The 13072-nt window shown below is 37.6% G+C and overlaps 2 protein-coding genes across 6 annotated transcripts; both read right to left on the bottom strand.

The window, feature by feature from the left end:
• Positions 1–2412: 2412 nt before the first annotated feature.
• LOC137723224 (disease resistance protein Roq1-like) lies at positions 2413–4209 on the bottom strand. Its single transcript, XM_068462384.1, has 3 exons — positions 4201–4209; positions 3203–3917; positions 2413–3083 (listed from the first exon to the last, which is right to left on the bottom strand). The coding sequence occupies exons 1-3, from the start codon at positions 4207–4209 to the stop codon at positions 2413–2415; spliced, it is 1395 nt and encodes a 464-aa protein (XP_068318485.1).
• Positions 4210–4226: 17 nt separating this feature from the next.
• On the bottom strand, positions 4227–11408 carry LOC137722488 (disease resistance protein RPV1-like). Of its 5 annotated transcripts, none has more exons than XM_068461496.1 (7): positions 11174–11408; positions 10201–10422; positions 9989–10093; positions 9149–9874; positions 6699–7809; positions 5990–6271; positions 4227–5902 (listed from the first exon to the last, which is right to left on the bottom strand). In XM_068461496.1, exons 4-7 carry the CDS (start codon positions 9742–9744, stop codon positions 4571–4573), a joined length of 3321 nt encoding a protein of 1106 aa, XP_068317597.1. In that variant the 5' UTR covers positions 9745–9874; positions 9989–10093; positions 10201–10422; positions 11174–11408; the 3' UTR covers positions 4227–4570. The 5 variants fall into 5 exon arrangements, with proteins under 5 accessions (XP_068317597.1, XP_068317598.1, XP_068317599.1 ...); XM_068461497.1 differs by lacking the exon at positions 11174–11408 and adding an exon at positions 10522–10657; XM_068461498.1 differs by lacking the exons at positions 9989–10093; positions 10201–10422.
• Between the last annotated feature and the right edge of the window lie 1664 nt (positions 11409–13072).

Below are 13072 nucleotides of genomic sequence, written 5' to 3'. Positions count from 1 at the left end.
CATCATCTTCCATCTTGTTCATTTGCTTTTACTTCTCTCTTGCCATCCCTCCCACAAACTCTGCTCAGAGCCAAAGTTGACACACCTCTTTTGGCCCTCAGATCTAAGCCTTCCGTTCACCGCCCTGCACCCGACTGGCATGCCGAGGCCAAGCATGTTGCAACTTTGCTAAAAAAAAAACTACCGAGTCCATGGCTCTAAAATTAAGTTTAAACATAAATGAGGGGATCATTATCACTTTGAAACCAGCAAGACGAAAGTACTCAAGCACATAAACTGGGTTTCACCTCCCAAAAACCTAAGTTGGCTTAAAGAGGAGACTTATCTGCCACGAATGCTCATTGTTCACTTGCTTGCGCATGCCTTTTCTTCTTCCTCCCATCTATGCTGGCCTTTTTTCACAAAGGCTTGTTGGCATGTGCAGCAAGTAAACAACGATACTAATGTTGAGCATAGTCAGGTCAAGCTTCTTCCAGTGGATTGGATTGAAGAAACCAGCATTCCATGAGCTACAAACCCGAGAAACGGATATCAAATTCAGATAATTTAAAGTGATGAATATTCGCACGAGGATGTCGTATTCCATATTCGCATAGTTTCGAACTTCGGATCTCTGCCATTTTAGAAGAGATTGTTATTGAATAATGGCAACTTGTACATCCAAGTGGCTAAAAATTGGTGGCTCGAATTATGATCAACATAAATACATATATGAGACTCATAGAGTACCTTGGTGCTCTTTTGTTGTGGCTCTTAAGATTATGTGATGGCAATCACGTGGAAGAAATGAGATAGATTCTAAAAGAGAGCGTCCTTAGACTTGAAATTACAAAAAAAAAAAAAACTCTTTCTACTTTATAACAGCGATCTAAAACTTTCAAATCGTTGGTTGGAGACTTGAAGCATCTTATGTTTCTCAGATTGAATCCTGTTGGAAAATTTAAACTCTAATGTTTTCCAACAAATCCTGCATGCAATCTGACATCTGCATGAAGAACTGGAATGAGCCTAGCCTAAGATGCGTCATATGGGCACATTATTGGTAGGAATAAACACCCAATTGTGTCCTAAATATGTGCTCATTGAGAGGAACAAACACTCATGATGTTAATTTCCTCATACACATGTCAGACTGCATGCAGGTTTCAGTTTCAGAAGCATAAGACACTTCAAGTCTCCAGCTAACATTGGAAGTCTTAAATTGACGTTGCAAAGCAAAGAGAGTTTTTATGTAAATTCAAGTCCTAAGATACCTTCTATAAGAACGTGTCTCATTTTCATTAGGAGTGTGATATCCACATACCTTTTTAATTTTCGACTGTTGGATCGGATAAATTGAAGAAGATCAACGAATACAAATTATCATATATATATATATATATATATATATATATTTAAATGTTAGCTGCTTACTCTCTGTTCTTTTGCAGTGTGATCCTATTTCCAGTAGCAATCACCTTCTATATCACGGGGTGGTTATTCACTTTTTGGATAGCTTCTTCTCTCCAATGTATGCTCAACTTGGATTCTGAAATGCATTACTTAAACCCCATTAATGGATTGGTATATTCTAACTTGCATTAGTCATTGGTCTTGGGGTTTGACGTTGCCGAGCCAAGTATGTAGTCCATTTTCTCTCTTCCATCTCACCCTCGCTAGAGACAAATTCTGGTGCGATAATCCAACTTCAGTAAAGACAGTTTCCATCCGACTTCAGTGAAGCTAGGGTTTGATTTTCTTCAACTTGGATGCTTAATTGTCTTATTCTTAGAAAAAGGTTTTTGATTGCACGAGTGACCATATATCTTATCTAGAGTATGTAACAATAAGAAGAGATGGGAACAAAAGAGAGATCTGGAATCACTCTGGCCTTTGGCATCACAACAAGGGTGCATTGGAAATCACCCCAATAGATCAATTAGATAAATTCAGGCATCACAGCGAAGCTGACTAAATTTGGAATCACTCCAAGTCAACCTGTGTCTGACACATAAGCAGGAAATCCAAAAGCTTACAAAGTAGCTCCTTTTTCATATATGGAATAGGAGGAGCCTCGTGCCCCATTGGTTCGAGGAGAGGAAGCTTTCTACACCAAAAAGATGCCAAAAAGTTTGGGAGCAAAAGGAGCTGTCGAAAAGGGTAAACTATTTTCGATATATGGATTCGTGCTTGGATACTCCCTCCACCAGCTCAATCCAGAGTTCTATGTTTCATACCACCAGTGACTCCACCATTGCAGCAACAACAGCTACTTCGCAAAAGGCTCATGGGAATCGAAGAGTACCTCTCGAGACCTTTGCAGGCTTCTCTGAAGAAACAGTTTGAGGAAGGTGAGAAGACTCTTTCAAGTCAATATCTCGGCAACCAATTACTGCGACAATCAAAATCATCTCAGAAAATGTAGCATGTAAATCAACTGAGCGGAAAAGAAATCACTTTCACATTTGGTGGTATATCAGGGATTGTATGAAGGTTAAAGCAACAATCTAAGCTCAATGTTTGAAGCATTGAAAGACCACTGAGGCTGGGTAGGGTATGAAAATCATTCCATGAAAGATCCAAAACTTGTAAAGAAATTAGACTCCCAAGATCCTTAGGGATTGCATCATCAGCTAAATAGCACGATGAGAGATTTAATTCCCTTAAAGAGTTTAATCCCCGTAACGAATGTGGCAAATGAATACTTTCCACACCTGATAGGGATAAACGAGTGAGATTCTTCAATCTTACTATGGAAGGTGGTACTTCTCTTATGTCTGTATGATCTGCTTCAAGTGTTCTCAGTGATATCATCTCCCCTATATCCTCATGCAGTTCTGTGAATTCTGAACATCTATTAAGAAGAAGAGTCTCAACAGATTTCGACTTATAGAAATCCCTTGGAAGAGAAATAAGCTTAAAACAGTATGAAAGGTTCACCAAAGAAAGTCTTTTAAGATGACCAATGAAGGGGTGAATCTCGGACAAACTCATACACCATTCCAATATCAACTCTTCAAGATTTGGGACTTGTGAAAAGTCCGGTGATTTATGCAAGGAATGGGAATGGCTGAGATCAAGGGTTTTCAAGTTATGTAGCAACTGTTGCAGAAAATCAAAAGAAAATTGAAATTAATATCCAAAATGAAGATGTTATAAAAAATAAAAAATAAAAGAAAAGCAAAAAAACAAATAGAAACAGAACATCATCAGGTGTAATTCATTGTACCTTGGAACCAAACTTGTACCAGTTTGCTTTCCTGCATCTCTAAAACAACTAGTCTTGGTTGATTAAAAAAGTCATCTGGTATGGACTTTAAAGGGCATCCTTTCCAACGCAGATATTTGTATTCTCCTTTGAGCTCTACGCTGATGCGGTGATGTGATAAATGAGTGAGATTCTTCAATCCTAATATGGAAGGTGGTACTTCTCTTATGGCCCCTATATCCTCATGCAGTTCTCTGAATTGTAAACATCCATTAAGACGAAGAGTCTCAACAGATTTCAATTTATAGAAATCTCTTGGAAGGGAAATAAGCTTATCACACCACTCAAGGTTCACCAAAGAAAGTCTTTTAAGATGACCAATAGAAGGTGGTACTTGTCTTATGGCTGTATACTCTGCTTCAAGCGTTCTCAGTGATATCATCTCCCCTATATCCTCATGCAGTTCTATGAATTCTGAACATCTATTAAGAAGAAGAGTCTCAACAGATTTCGACTTATAGAAATCCCTTGGAAGAGAAATAAGCTTAACACAGTATGAAAGGCTCTCCAAAGAAAGTCTTTGAAGATGACCAATGGAGGGGTGAATCTCGAACGGACTACTACAGTCCAACAATATCAACTCTTCAAGATTTTGGACTTGTGAAAAGTCTGGTGATTTCTGTAAGGAATGGGAATGGCCGAGATCAAGGGTTTTCAAGTTATGTAGCGACTATTGCAGAAAATCAAAAGAAAATTGAAATTAATATCTGAAATAAAGATGTTATAAAAATAAAAAAAAAGAGAAGAAAACCAAAAACAAATAGAAACAGAACATCATCAGGTGTAATTCATCCTCATTGGGTGGTGGATGATTGACAATGTTTTAGTTGGTGGCATTGAGCTTGAATTCCTGATCATAACAGGCTAGATCAAGCATATTTTTCTGCGAGATGCTTTGCTGCTGGATGTTCATCCTTTGCATAATGTGTTCGTATTTAGATGTAAAAACTTACGTATGCCATAGGTATTTTGTAGATATAAAATTTTATTTGTAATTGGGAATAATTTTTTGCTGGCCAATTGACATACAAACATCCATAAATACAATTAAATTGAGTCATATGTGAATGTGCAATCTTGATTGATAGAATGACTACCCATCCATCATGCCACATTATCTTGAAAGAGAACATGTCGTCGTTGCATATGACATTTCGAGCTGATAGTGCAGGCATGAACACTGTCCATGGTTACAGTTCTGCGCCTATATAGTATGACCACGAACATAACTTTTGGAAGCTATAAGTTCCCCTACCCTTAAATTTATGATCTTGTTTACATCTGTCAGTGGTTTTCAAAACGGCTTTTTAACCGATGTTCCGCTTACCAAAAATCTTCCATAAAATCTTCCATTGCCTCGGAGAACAGTGAATTCCATTGGAGCGCAGGGAGAAACTTGCCTGATAAGTGAAGCTCTTGAACCACTGTTCCACATAATTTTAAGCACCGCAAATCTTCCATTGGCTCCAAGATCTCTGGGAAGTTTTCAAGTTTGGAGCACCAAGAGAGATCGAGTTCCTCGAGATATTTCAACTTACAAATGCTCTTTGGGATACTTGAAAGGCTTCTGCAAAATCGTAGTTTAAGTATTTTGAGCACAGGGAGAAACTCGACAGATGAGTGTAGCACTTGAACCGCTGTTCCACTTAAATTTAAAGACTGCAAATGTTCCATTGGCTCCAAAATCTCAGGGAAGTTTTCAAGTTTGGAGCACCAAGAGAGGTTGAGTTCCTCGAGATATTTCAACTTACAAATGCTCTTTGGGATACTTGAAAGCCTTTTGCAACGTTCTAGGTTAAGTATTTTGAGAGCAGGGAGAAACTCAAGCAATGAGTGTAGCTCTTGAACCGCTGTTTTTCTTAAATTTAAGAACTTCAAATGTTCCATTGGCTCCAAGATCTCTGGGAAGTCTTCAAATTTACAGCAGCCGGAGAGATTGAGTACCTCAAGATATTTCAACGTACAAATGCTCTTTGGGATACTTGAAAGCCTTTTGCAACGTTTTAGTATAAGTCTTTTGAGAGCAGGGAGAAACTTGATTAATGAGTGTAGCTCTTGAACCGCTGTTCCACTTAAATTTAAGGACTTCAAATGTTCCATTGGCTCCAAGATCTCTGGGAAGTTTTCAAGTTTAAAGCATCTGGAAAGATTGAGTCCCTCGAGATATTTCAACTTACAAACGTTGGTTGGTAGACTCACAAGTCTCGTGCAACTAACCAATGATAATTCATTTATATCCCTGGGAAGCTCAGAAAACTCGCCAAGAGATGTGCAGGAATTTATATAAAATGAACCAGAAACTTTCAACTTACACCTGTTGCTTGGAAGTTTCTCAAGGTATCTGCACGAACTTATACCCAAGTAAGAAATTTTTTCATGAGACCAAACTGATTGGGGCAACTGCTTTATACCACTCTCAGATAAATCCAAGTATTCAATATTTCTTGGCATCTCTGGAAGATACTTGAGACTTCTGCAGCCTTGAAGATCAAGATGAGTAAGCTCGTCAAGATCTTGAAAATACCCAGGAATTTCAACCAAACTTTCACAGCCAAAGAGATTTATGTTCACAATTTTTAGACTCCCAGAGAGATTTGGAACTTCAGTTAGATACATAGAGTGAAACAGATCGATCACTTGTAAGTTCACAAGTCTCTGTAACAAGAGGAGAGAGAATATCAAGAATTAATATAATTTCTACACTTAATTTTATACAAGAAATAGAATAGGCATATAATATACCTGGTCTTCTTGCCAAAGCTTCTTAACTCGGCTCCATGGCATATGAAGCTCAACTAGATTTTCCGGGGAAAATTTTGACGGCAAAGATTCCGGTGAATATCCCCACCAGTAAAGGTAACGAAGAGAATCGGGAAGGTCTAGAGAAGCAGCGGATTTGTTGTCTAATAATCCAAAAGTATGCCCAATAAGCATTATTAGGTTTGACATCAGTTTGAAGTTCAATGGTTGCTTTTCACTCTCATACGACGTACTAAGTTCAATGGCTTCAACAATTGGAGTTTCCTGACAATAAGAACAAAGTTTAAATGTATATATCTTCAACATGGTAAGATGTAATGCTTATTTGGAAAAAGAATTCAACAAAGTTCTAGAATAATCTAGAGTATTTGCGATGGTAATGACGCACAAGTTTCGTAGTACCAAATGGCTCTTACCATCTAGTTGTACCATCACTTCTACCATCTTTCTATAGAGTGTAGGACCCATCAACGCATTTGGGTCCCATCTTTATTGGAGAGAAGGTACAAATGATGGTATAAATAAATAATAAGAATAACATTTTTGCAATAAAAATTCACTCAAATTAATTTTTTAAGAATCTGACTTCTTTATTATAAATGAGTTTTACTTTGTTGTGTTATCATCTAAAGTTTGCTATTTATTTTTTCTTAAAAAATAAAAGAAAAAATTGAATGCATTTAACTCTTACCGTATTACTCTTCAGTACATGATGGACATCCTCATTCGTGAACAACCTATTCCGTTTACCGGGATCTTCAATACATTGTTCCCGAACAATTGTCATTCCCATTTCTTGTAGCGAATCGTGCATCTCTATGATTTCCCCTTTCCATTTATCTGAATAAATTGATATGAGAGACCTATCAACGAGAATTCTAATTCCAGATGTTGGAAAGAATCCACGAACATCTAACATTCGCTTTACCTCATTCACTTTCATCCCCTTATGAAAACATGCTATATCCAGAAATACCTCCTTCTCAGATTTTCCCAATCTATCATAACTTATTCTCAACACTTTCTGGATATCTTCACTGGGAGATTGTTTCAATTTGTTGAATTCATCTTTCCAGTCTTCTTTGTTCTTGCAATTGAAGAACAAGGACCCCAGAACTGTAAGAGCTAAAGGAACGCGTCTGGCATAATCCACGGTCTTTTTCGCCAACTCCTCATAAGCTGTTCTACGAGTAGTGTTATCCTTGAAAGCATGCAAACAGAAGAGCTGAAAAGCGTCATCTGGTTTTAATACCTTAACCTCATAGATATTATCCTCTTTAACAGTTTGTCTAAGTGTGTCCCTATCTCTACTTGTGATAATGATTCTACTTCCATTGCCATACCGAAGACGATCACCAGCTAAAAGCTGCATTTGCATTGGACTACTCACATCATCAAGAACAATGAGGAGCCTTGTGCGACTGAGCCTATTTTGAACACCAATCGATCCTATGGATAGACCTTCTTCCCCTAATATCTCACTCAGAAGTTTATTTTGCAAGCGATCTAGTCCATCTGGTGGTTCTGATTTCTCCCTGACATTTTTAAGAAAACAAGAAGCTTCGAATTTAGAAGAGAGTCGGTGAAATATAGTTTCAGCAAGGGTGGTCTTGCCAATACCACCCATGCCCCAAATACCTACAGTGATGCAAGCGTCCTGTGAATGAATGCCCAGTAGCGATTCAATTTGCTCGATGTGGCTTTCAATTCCAACCAAGCCCTCCTCTAAATCACATGATGATTCACATTTCAAATTTGTCCAAATATGATCGACAACATTCTTAATTAGATCTGCCTCCGTCCTGGAATATATATAAGTATGAAATAGTTAGTCTTAAAGGCGTGTTGAAAAATTTGTCACGTAAATAAAGAAATATACTAAAAGGTTTAACACCGTATATTTGTGAAAAAAAAAAAAAAAAAAAATCTTGTTATTCTCTCCTCAACTAAGTGTGCTTACATATTATAGCATTCAACCGACTATCTATTGATGAAAGTAAACTTGCCTCACTAATTAAACCGCTAACCCTAAAGAGAAATCAGATACGTTTAAATAGGGTACAACTAATTACAGAGAGACAGAGAGGGAGGCGTGCAATTGTGGGGAGGGGGAGGGGGAGGGGGAGGGCAAGGGAGAGGTAGAGGGAGAGATGTTGAACAGGGGCAAGTAAGACCTGTTTGTATGAGACCTGCGATTCAGTAAGTGGAAGGGTTACAGAGAGAGAGAGAGGGAGTTGTAGGGATTGCAGAGAGAGAAATAGAGAGGGATGAGTGGGTAGTCTTCTTCGGCGGTTCTGAAGAGATGAAGAAATCTTCTGGAGCAGATTCCTGAGAGAATGAGTATCCTTCTAAACCACTCCTTTTGTTTGATGGGTTTTGTATATTTATGGGTGATACATATTTTATTGAATTTCGCGGTGTATAGACTAATGCATAGTATTAGATGATGCTAAAAGGGGTCCTTATCTTCTAAATCTTTAGCTTGCTCTACCTTGAATTTGTTTTGAGTTCTCTTACATGAGATTATCCCTTATGAAGAAGAGAACTAAATAGGGTGATTCTTATATTTGTTAAGATTTGTTCCCCAAAATCATGCAATAAGAGTACCACAGATCAAACTGTGGGCCCAAACATTTCTTGGAGGACATATATCCTGATGAATTGCTTAAACCTGATTTGGATGTTGAACCTTCTGTCGATATGCCAAGTTACCCAATTTTTAGTGTCTGTTGACATAAACCATGAAAAGCTTGGAAGCAACTGAGAGTCTCTCCTCAATAATTACACTTGTGTTCCGTCATCTTCACTAAAATGTCATTGATTTATATTAACAACTTCTATTTTTTCAATTTGCAACATAGAAGCATACATATGAGGGCAAAAAAAAAATCCATGTGTTGATCAAGGAAGTTCGAAAAAGCTAATTAGTATATATGTAAGTAGAATTGTAAATATGATTGTACAATGTGTGTGGATAGAGTTGTAAATATGTGTAAAGAAAATTTATAACTCAAATTGTCACAAGTTTAAAGAAAATTTATAATATATAGTAATGCTTTACCAAATCTTAGCACAAATCAAATTGTCACAAGTTTAAAGAAAATTTACAACTTTATACAAATTAAAGAATGAGTTACTTACCCGTCTTTGTTTGAATAATCAAACCCAGACAGATCGGCTGCAGTTTTCAAAGCAGCCCTCCACTTGTGCACCTTATCAATACTGTCCTTGAAACGTTTTTCAAGTTGAGCAAATGCACCCGCATAACTCCCGTGTTGTTTTCGTACATAAGATGGTTTGATTTTGTAGAATATGGGTATAACCTTCTGGCCATATCTTTCCTTGCATTCGAGTATATGCACAAGCTCATCCAAACACCATGTGGAAGAAGCATAGTCTTTTGAGAAAATGATCACCGAATGCGTGGATTTCTCGATTGCCTCTCGAAGGGCAGGTCCGATTTCTTCTCCTTTCTGAAGTCTGTAATCTATGTAGGTTTCAATTTTTTTCTGAAGTAAGGCAGCATGAAGATGGCTGGTAATACCAAGGCGGGTGTCCTCACCTCTGAAATTGATAAACACATCATACTTTTCTCGACGAGGGGGGATATTAGCTTCAATACCATCCATCTGTTTGTGTCTCTTTTCTCGACGAGGGGGGATATTAGCTTCAATACCATCCATCTGTTTGTGTCTCTTTTCTCGATGAGGGGGGATATTAGCTTCAATATCATCCATCTGTTTGTGTCTCTCTCACACTAGAAGAAAAACTGCCATTGCACACTTCTTGATGACTGGAGACTCCTTGAATGGCAGTAAAATATGTGGGAGTACATACATATAGACCACAATTGATCAAATCACTCACCTACATTTAGAAAATAGATAACCCTTACATAATGTGGCCGGGAACAAAGAATTGAGATCATCAAGCACCAACTAAATGAACAATTTAGGGACAGTAATTGCATCTATTACATACAAAAGTCTCCGGCTTCTCAGTATAATGCAATAGTTCTTTGGTGGCAGGATCAACAACCAACTGCCAAAACTGGTTCGAAGATTCAGCAGAAACTTACAGATGAACCTAAAAGCGAAGTATGGCATGACGAAAAAACATGAGGAAAGAGCATCAGGAATATGGGGGAGAGTTGCAACATTATTCAATAGTTCAAGCTCTGTCAACAAACTAACCTTTATTACTAACATTGTACCCATCACCTTATATCCTTTATGAGCATTTGCAATGATGAACAACAAGAAGCAATAAAAGGAATTAACTTTTTGAAATTATATCTATAATTCCAAGCAAAAAACTTCCAGTTAACATACAGGAATACGGAACACAAAACTCCCCAAGCATGTCTTAAGTAGAAAATTGCAGCAAACATCACAATTCAGCAAAAAGATATGCGACTGTTCCAGAGACACAAATACAACATCAGATTAAGCAAAATTTTATTACACACAAAAGTGGAAATGGAAACAAATGAGAATTAAGCCTAGAATTCGAACCGGGCTGTCTAATAACAACGTGGTCCTTACTCCTCCTGACTAAGTCCTTACAATATATACCAAGCAATGATCCTGAACTAAATCCACGGCCGTCCACATCCACAGATTTCATCACTGTTTGTGTATTTAATAACCACATTTTAGACCAACTCCAATGATGGGCTAAAAACCAAATTACCCCCCAAAATTTCCCCCCGAACCCACTCCAACCCAAGGGGAAATTTTCGGCTAAATGCTAAATGCTAAACCAATGCCAAATTCTCCCCAAAATTTAGCCCAAAAATCGGAGTGGACTCCACCTAATATTTATCGAAATTTAAATTTTTTTTGATTAAAATGTTCATAAAATTAATTTAAGATAGTCTACATATTTATTTAAAAAAATAAAATTAATTTAACAAAATAAATAGCCTAAGTTCATTTTTTAATAATTCGGTTAAAATTTTAGGCTAGAACGGTTAGAGTCCCTGAGCTAAAAGCTAAATTTTTCGGGTTAAAAATTTTAGCTTTTAGCCCAACCATCAGAGATGATCTTACAATGCTTGCTGTGTAATATATGAAAAATAGTTTTATAAAATATTGAAGTGGTAAGATATAATCCTATAGTTGATTAATCCTAAAATCATAGAGATTTCACAAACCATTATTTTACCTTATCTCTCTGGCTACTTCGATTCTGGCTTCCTTTGCTAATTGCATGTTGCTCACTTAATTAATTAGCTGAAGAAGGTTCCACTTCCTACGACCGGAGGTGCGGCTGACTCCGAATTCGAAGGCTTCCACGACGGCTACGAAATATAAACGAGGACCTCGACTGCTCACTCCCTCTCTGACTCGCACCTGCTCTTCTCTCACAAACACCTCCTAACCCGACGCACCTCCCTCCCATGATCCCTCCCATGATCCCTCCCTATCAGACTCGGATCCCAACGCGATTCCCGATTCAGGCTCTACATCCACCGATCTTCCCAAACCCAACCCACCCCCTCCCCTGATCCCTCCCTACCAGACCCGATCTTCCCAAACCTTCCTGCACCGCGTGCAGAGCGTTTCTGCTAGGAGATTCTGGCAATGATGGAGCTCGAGAGCCTCCACGATTTGTCTGGAGAAGGTAGAGAGAGAAAGGGTCAAAGGGGAGAAACAATCTGAGGGAGGCGGAGTAGAAGAGGAAAGGAAAGGCAAAGAGAGATGAGAAAGAGTAAGGCTGCTTCTAAAACTGAGTGGGATGTAGGGTGTTGATCAATAAAATTAATATTAAAATATAATCGTGTCCAGACTTGTGAGGGAATTCACAAACTATTAAAGGGCACAAAACTGTTTTTTGTGCGTTAAAAAATTAATAAAAATTATAATTACTAATACCATAAATAGTAACACAAACTTTTATTTTTGGGTAAATTGGATTTATAACCGGGGCAAAGCCAAAAAGTTACAAAAACAACCAACAAATATAACACAAATAAACTACTTATGAGTGATATAGGGGGCAAAGATCCGACACAAACCACACCATTGTGTAACCCTAAATCACTCGAACCAAAACAAGACTTAAGATGGACATGGTAAACCATCCTTGTTTAATATATAAACTATCGAAGATAGAGGTTTGTCGATCCAAAAATAATCATAGTAACACAAACTTTTGAATTCAAATTTCAATAGGCACAATACAACTTTTTGTAGACACAATTTAATGTATCTTTTGGTTCAAAATGCACATTTGAAAAAATTTTGTGCTAAATGAAACTTAAAAGCACAAATATATATATATATATGTGTGTGCGCGCGCACGCTCAACGAAATTGAAAAGGGCACCAATCAATTGTATTCTGTGAAATTCCAAGAATTTATTACCAAAGAAGAGAAGTATTTGAAACTTATTTATCGAATAGGTCTTTGTATGAAGATAGTAAAAATTATTATGAGCTCGTAGCATCTTGTATAATTTTTTAGAGGTCAAATAACTGTAAGGTTAATCATTGAGTCGATGTTAGATGGCAACCATTGAATGGCTAGGTGTGTGCCATGTGGTGACCAGCCAAAATGACAGGGACCATATTACTAGTACACATGGTGGAAGGTGATTAGGTATTAAATAAAAATGTAGCGATCAATTATCACATAATGTGTCTTATTTTAGATTATTATCTTTTTCTTTGGCAGCCACGTAGGTTACAGGAGGTGGCTTAACAATGCCATGCAATATGAGGTAGTGTGATGTATTAGAAGTGAATAAGCAACCTAGTTGCTTAGTGTTCCAAGCTATAAGCGGGACGTGGCTTCAAATAGCCTTAGGTGGTTGCACCATATCATTAATCCTTGTTGTTGGGTTGACACCTTCGACTTTCCAATGAGATAAGAAGCGAACCTTTCAAGTACATCTGTAGCCAACTATGTATTTTCTATTATTTTCTTGACTTGGTTACTAAGTTCAGTAACCGACTCCATATGGTATAAATAGGATTCCCTCCATTTTAAAACAGAGAGAACGGTTGATATTTACTACCAAGTTTAGATGGCATGCAAAGCTTGAGGAAGCATGCAGTGCATG

Source organism: Pyrus communis, chromosome 17, assembly GCF_963583255.1.
Source record: "Pyrus communis chromosome 17, drPyrComm1.1, whole genome shotgun sequence".
NCBI lineage: Eukaryota > Viridiplantae > Streptophyta > Magnoliopsida > Rosales > Rosaceae > Pyrus > Pyrus communis.
The sequence above is the reverse complement of the archived record's forward strand: the minus strand, read 5'-3'. Positions and strand labels throughout refer to the sequence as shown.

Bases quoted from the DNA above. Each gene is read 5' to 3' on its own strand.
- LOC137723224 (XM_068462384.1), bottom strand. The intron at 3,084-3,202 runs TGAATTACACCT...ATTTTCTGCAAC, and splicing joins AGTTTGGTTCCAAGGTACAA to AGTTGCTACATAACTTGAAA.
- LOC137722488 (XM_068461496.1), bottom strand. From the start codon at position 9,744: ATGGATGATATTGAAGCTAATATCCCCCCTCATCGAGAAAAGAGACAC. The intron at 7,810-9,148 runs GTAAGTAACTCA...TATATATTCCAG, and splicing joins GATTATTCAAACAAAGACGG to GACGGAGGCAGATCTAATTA. The intron at 6,272-6,698 runs GTAAGAGTTAAA...TCTTATTGTCAG, and splicing joins ATGTACTGAAGAGTAATACG to GAAACTCCAATTGTTGAAGC.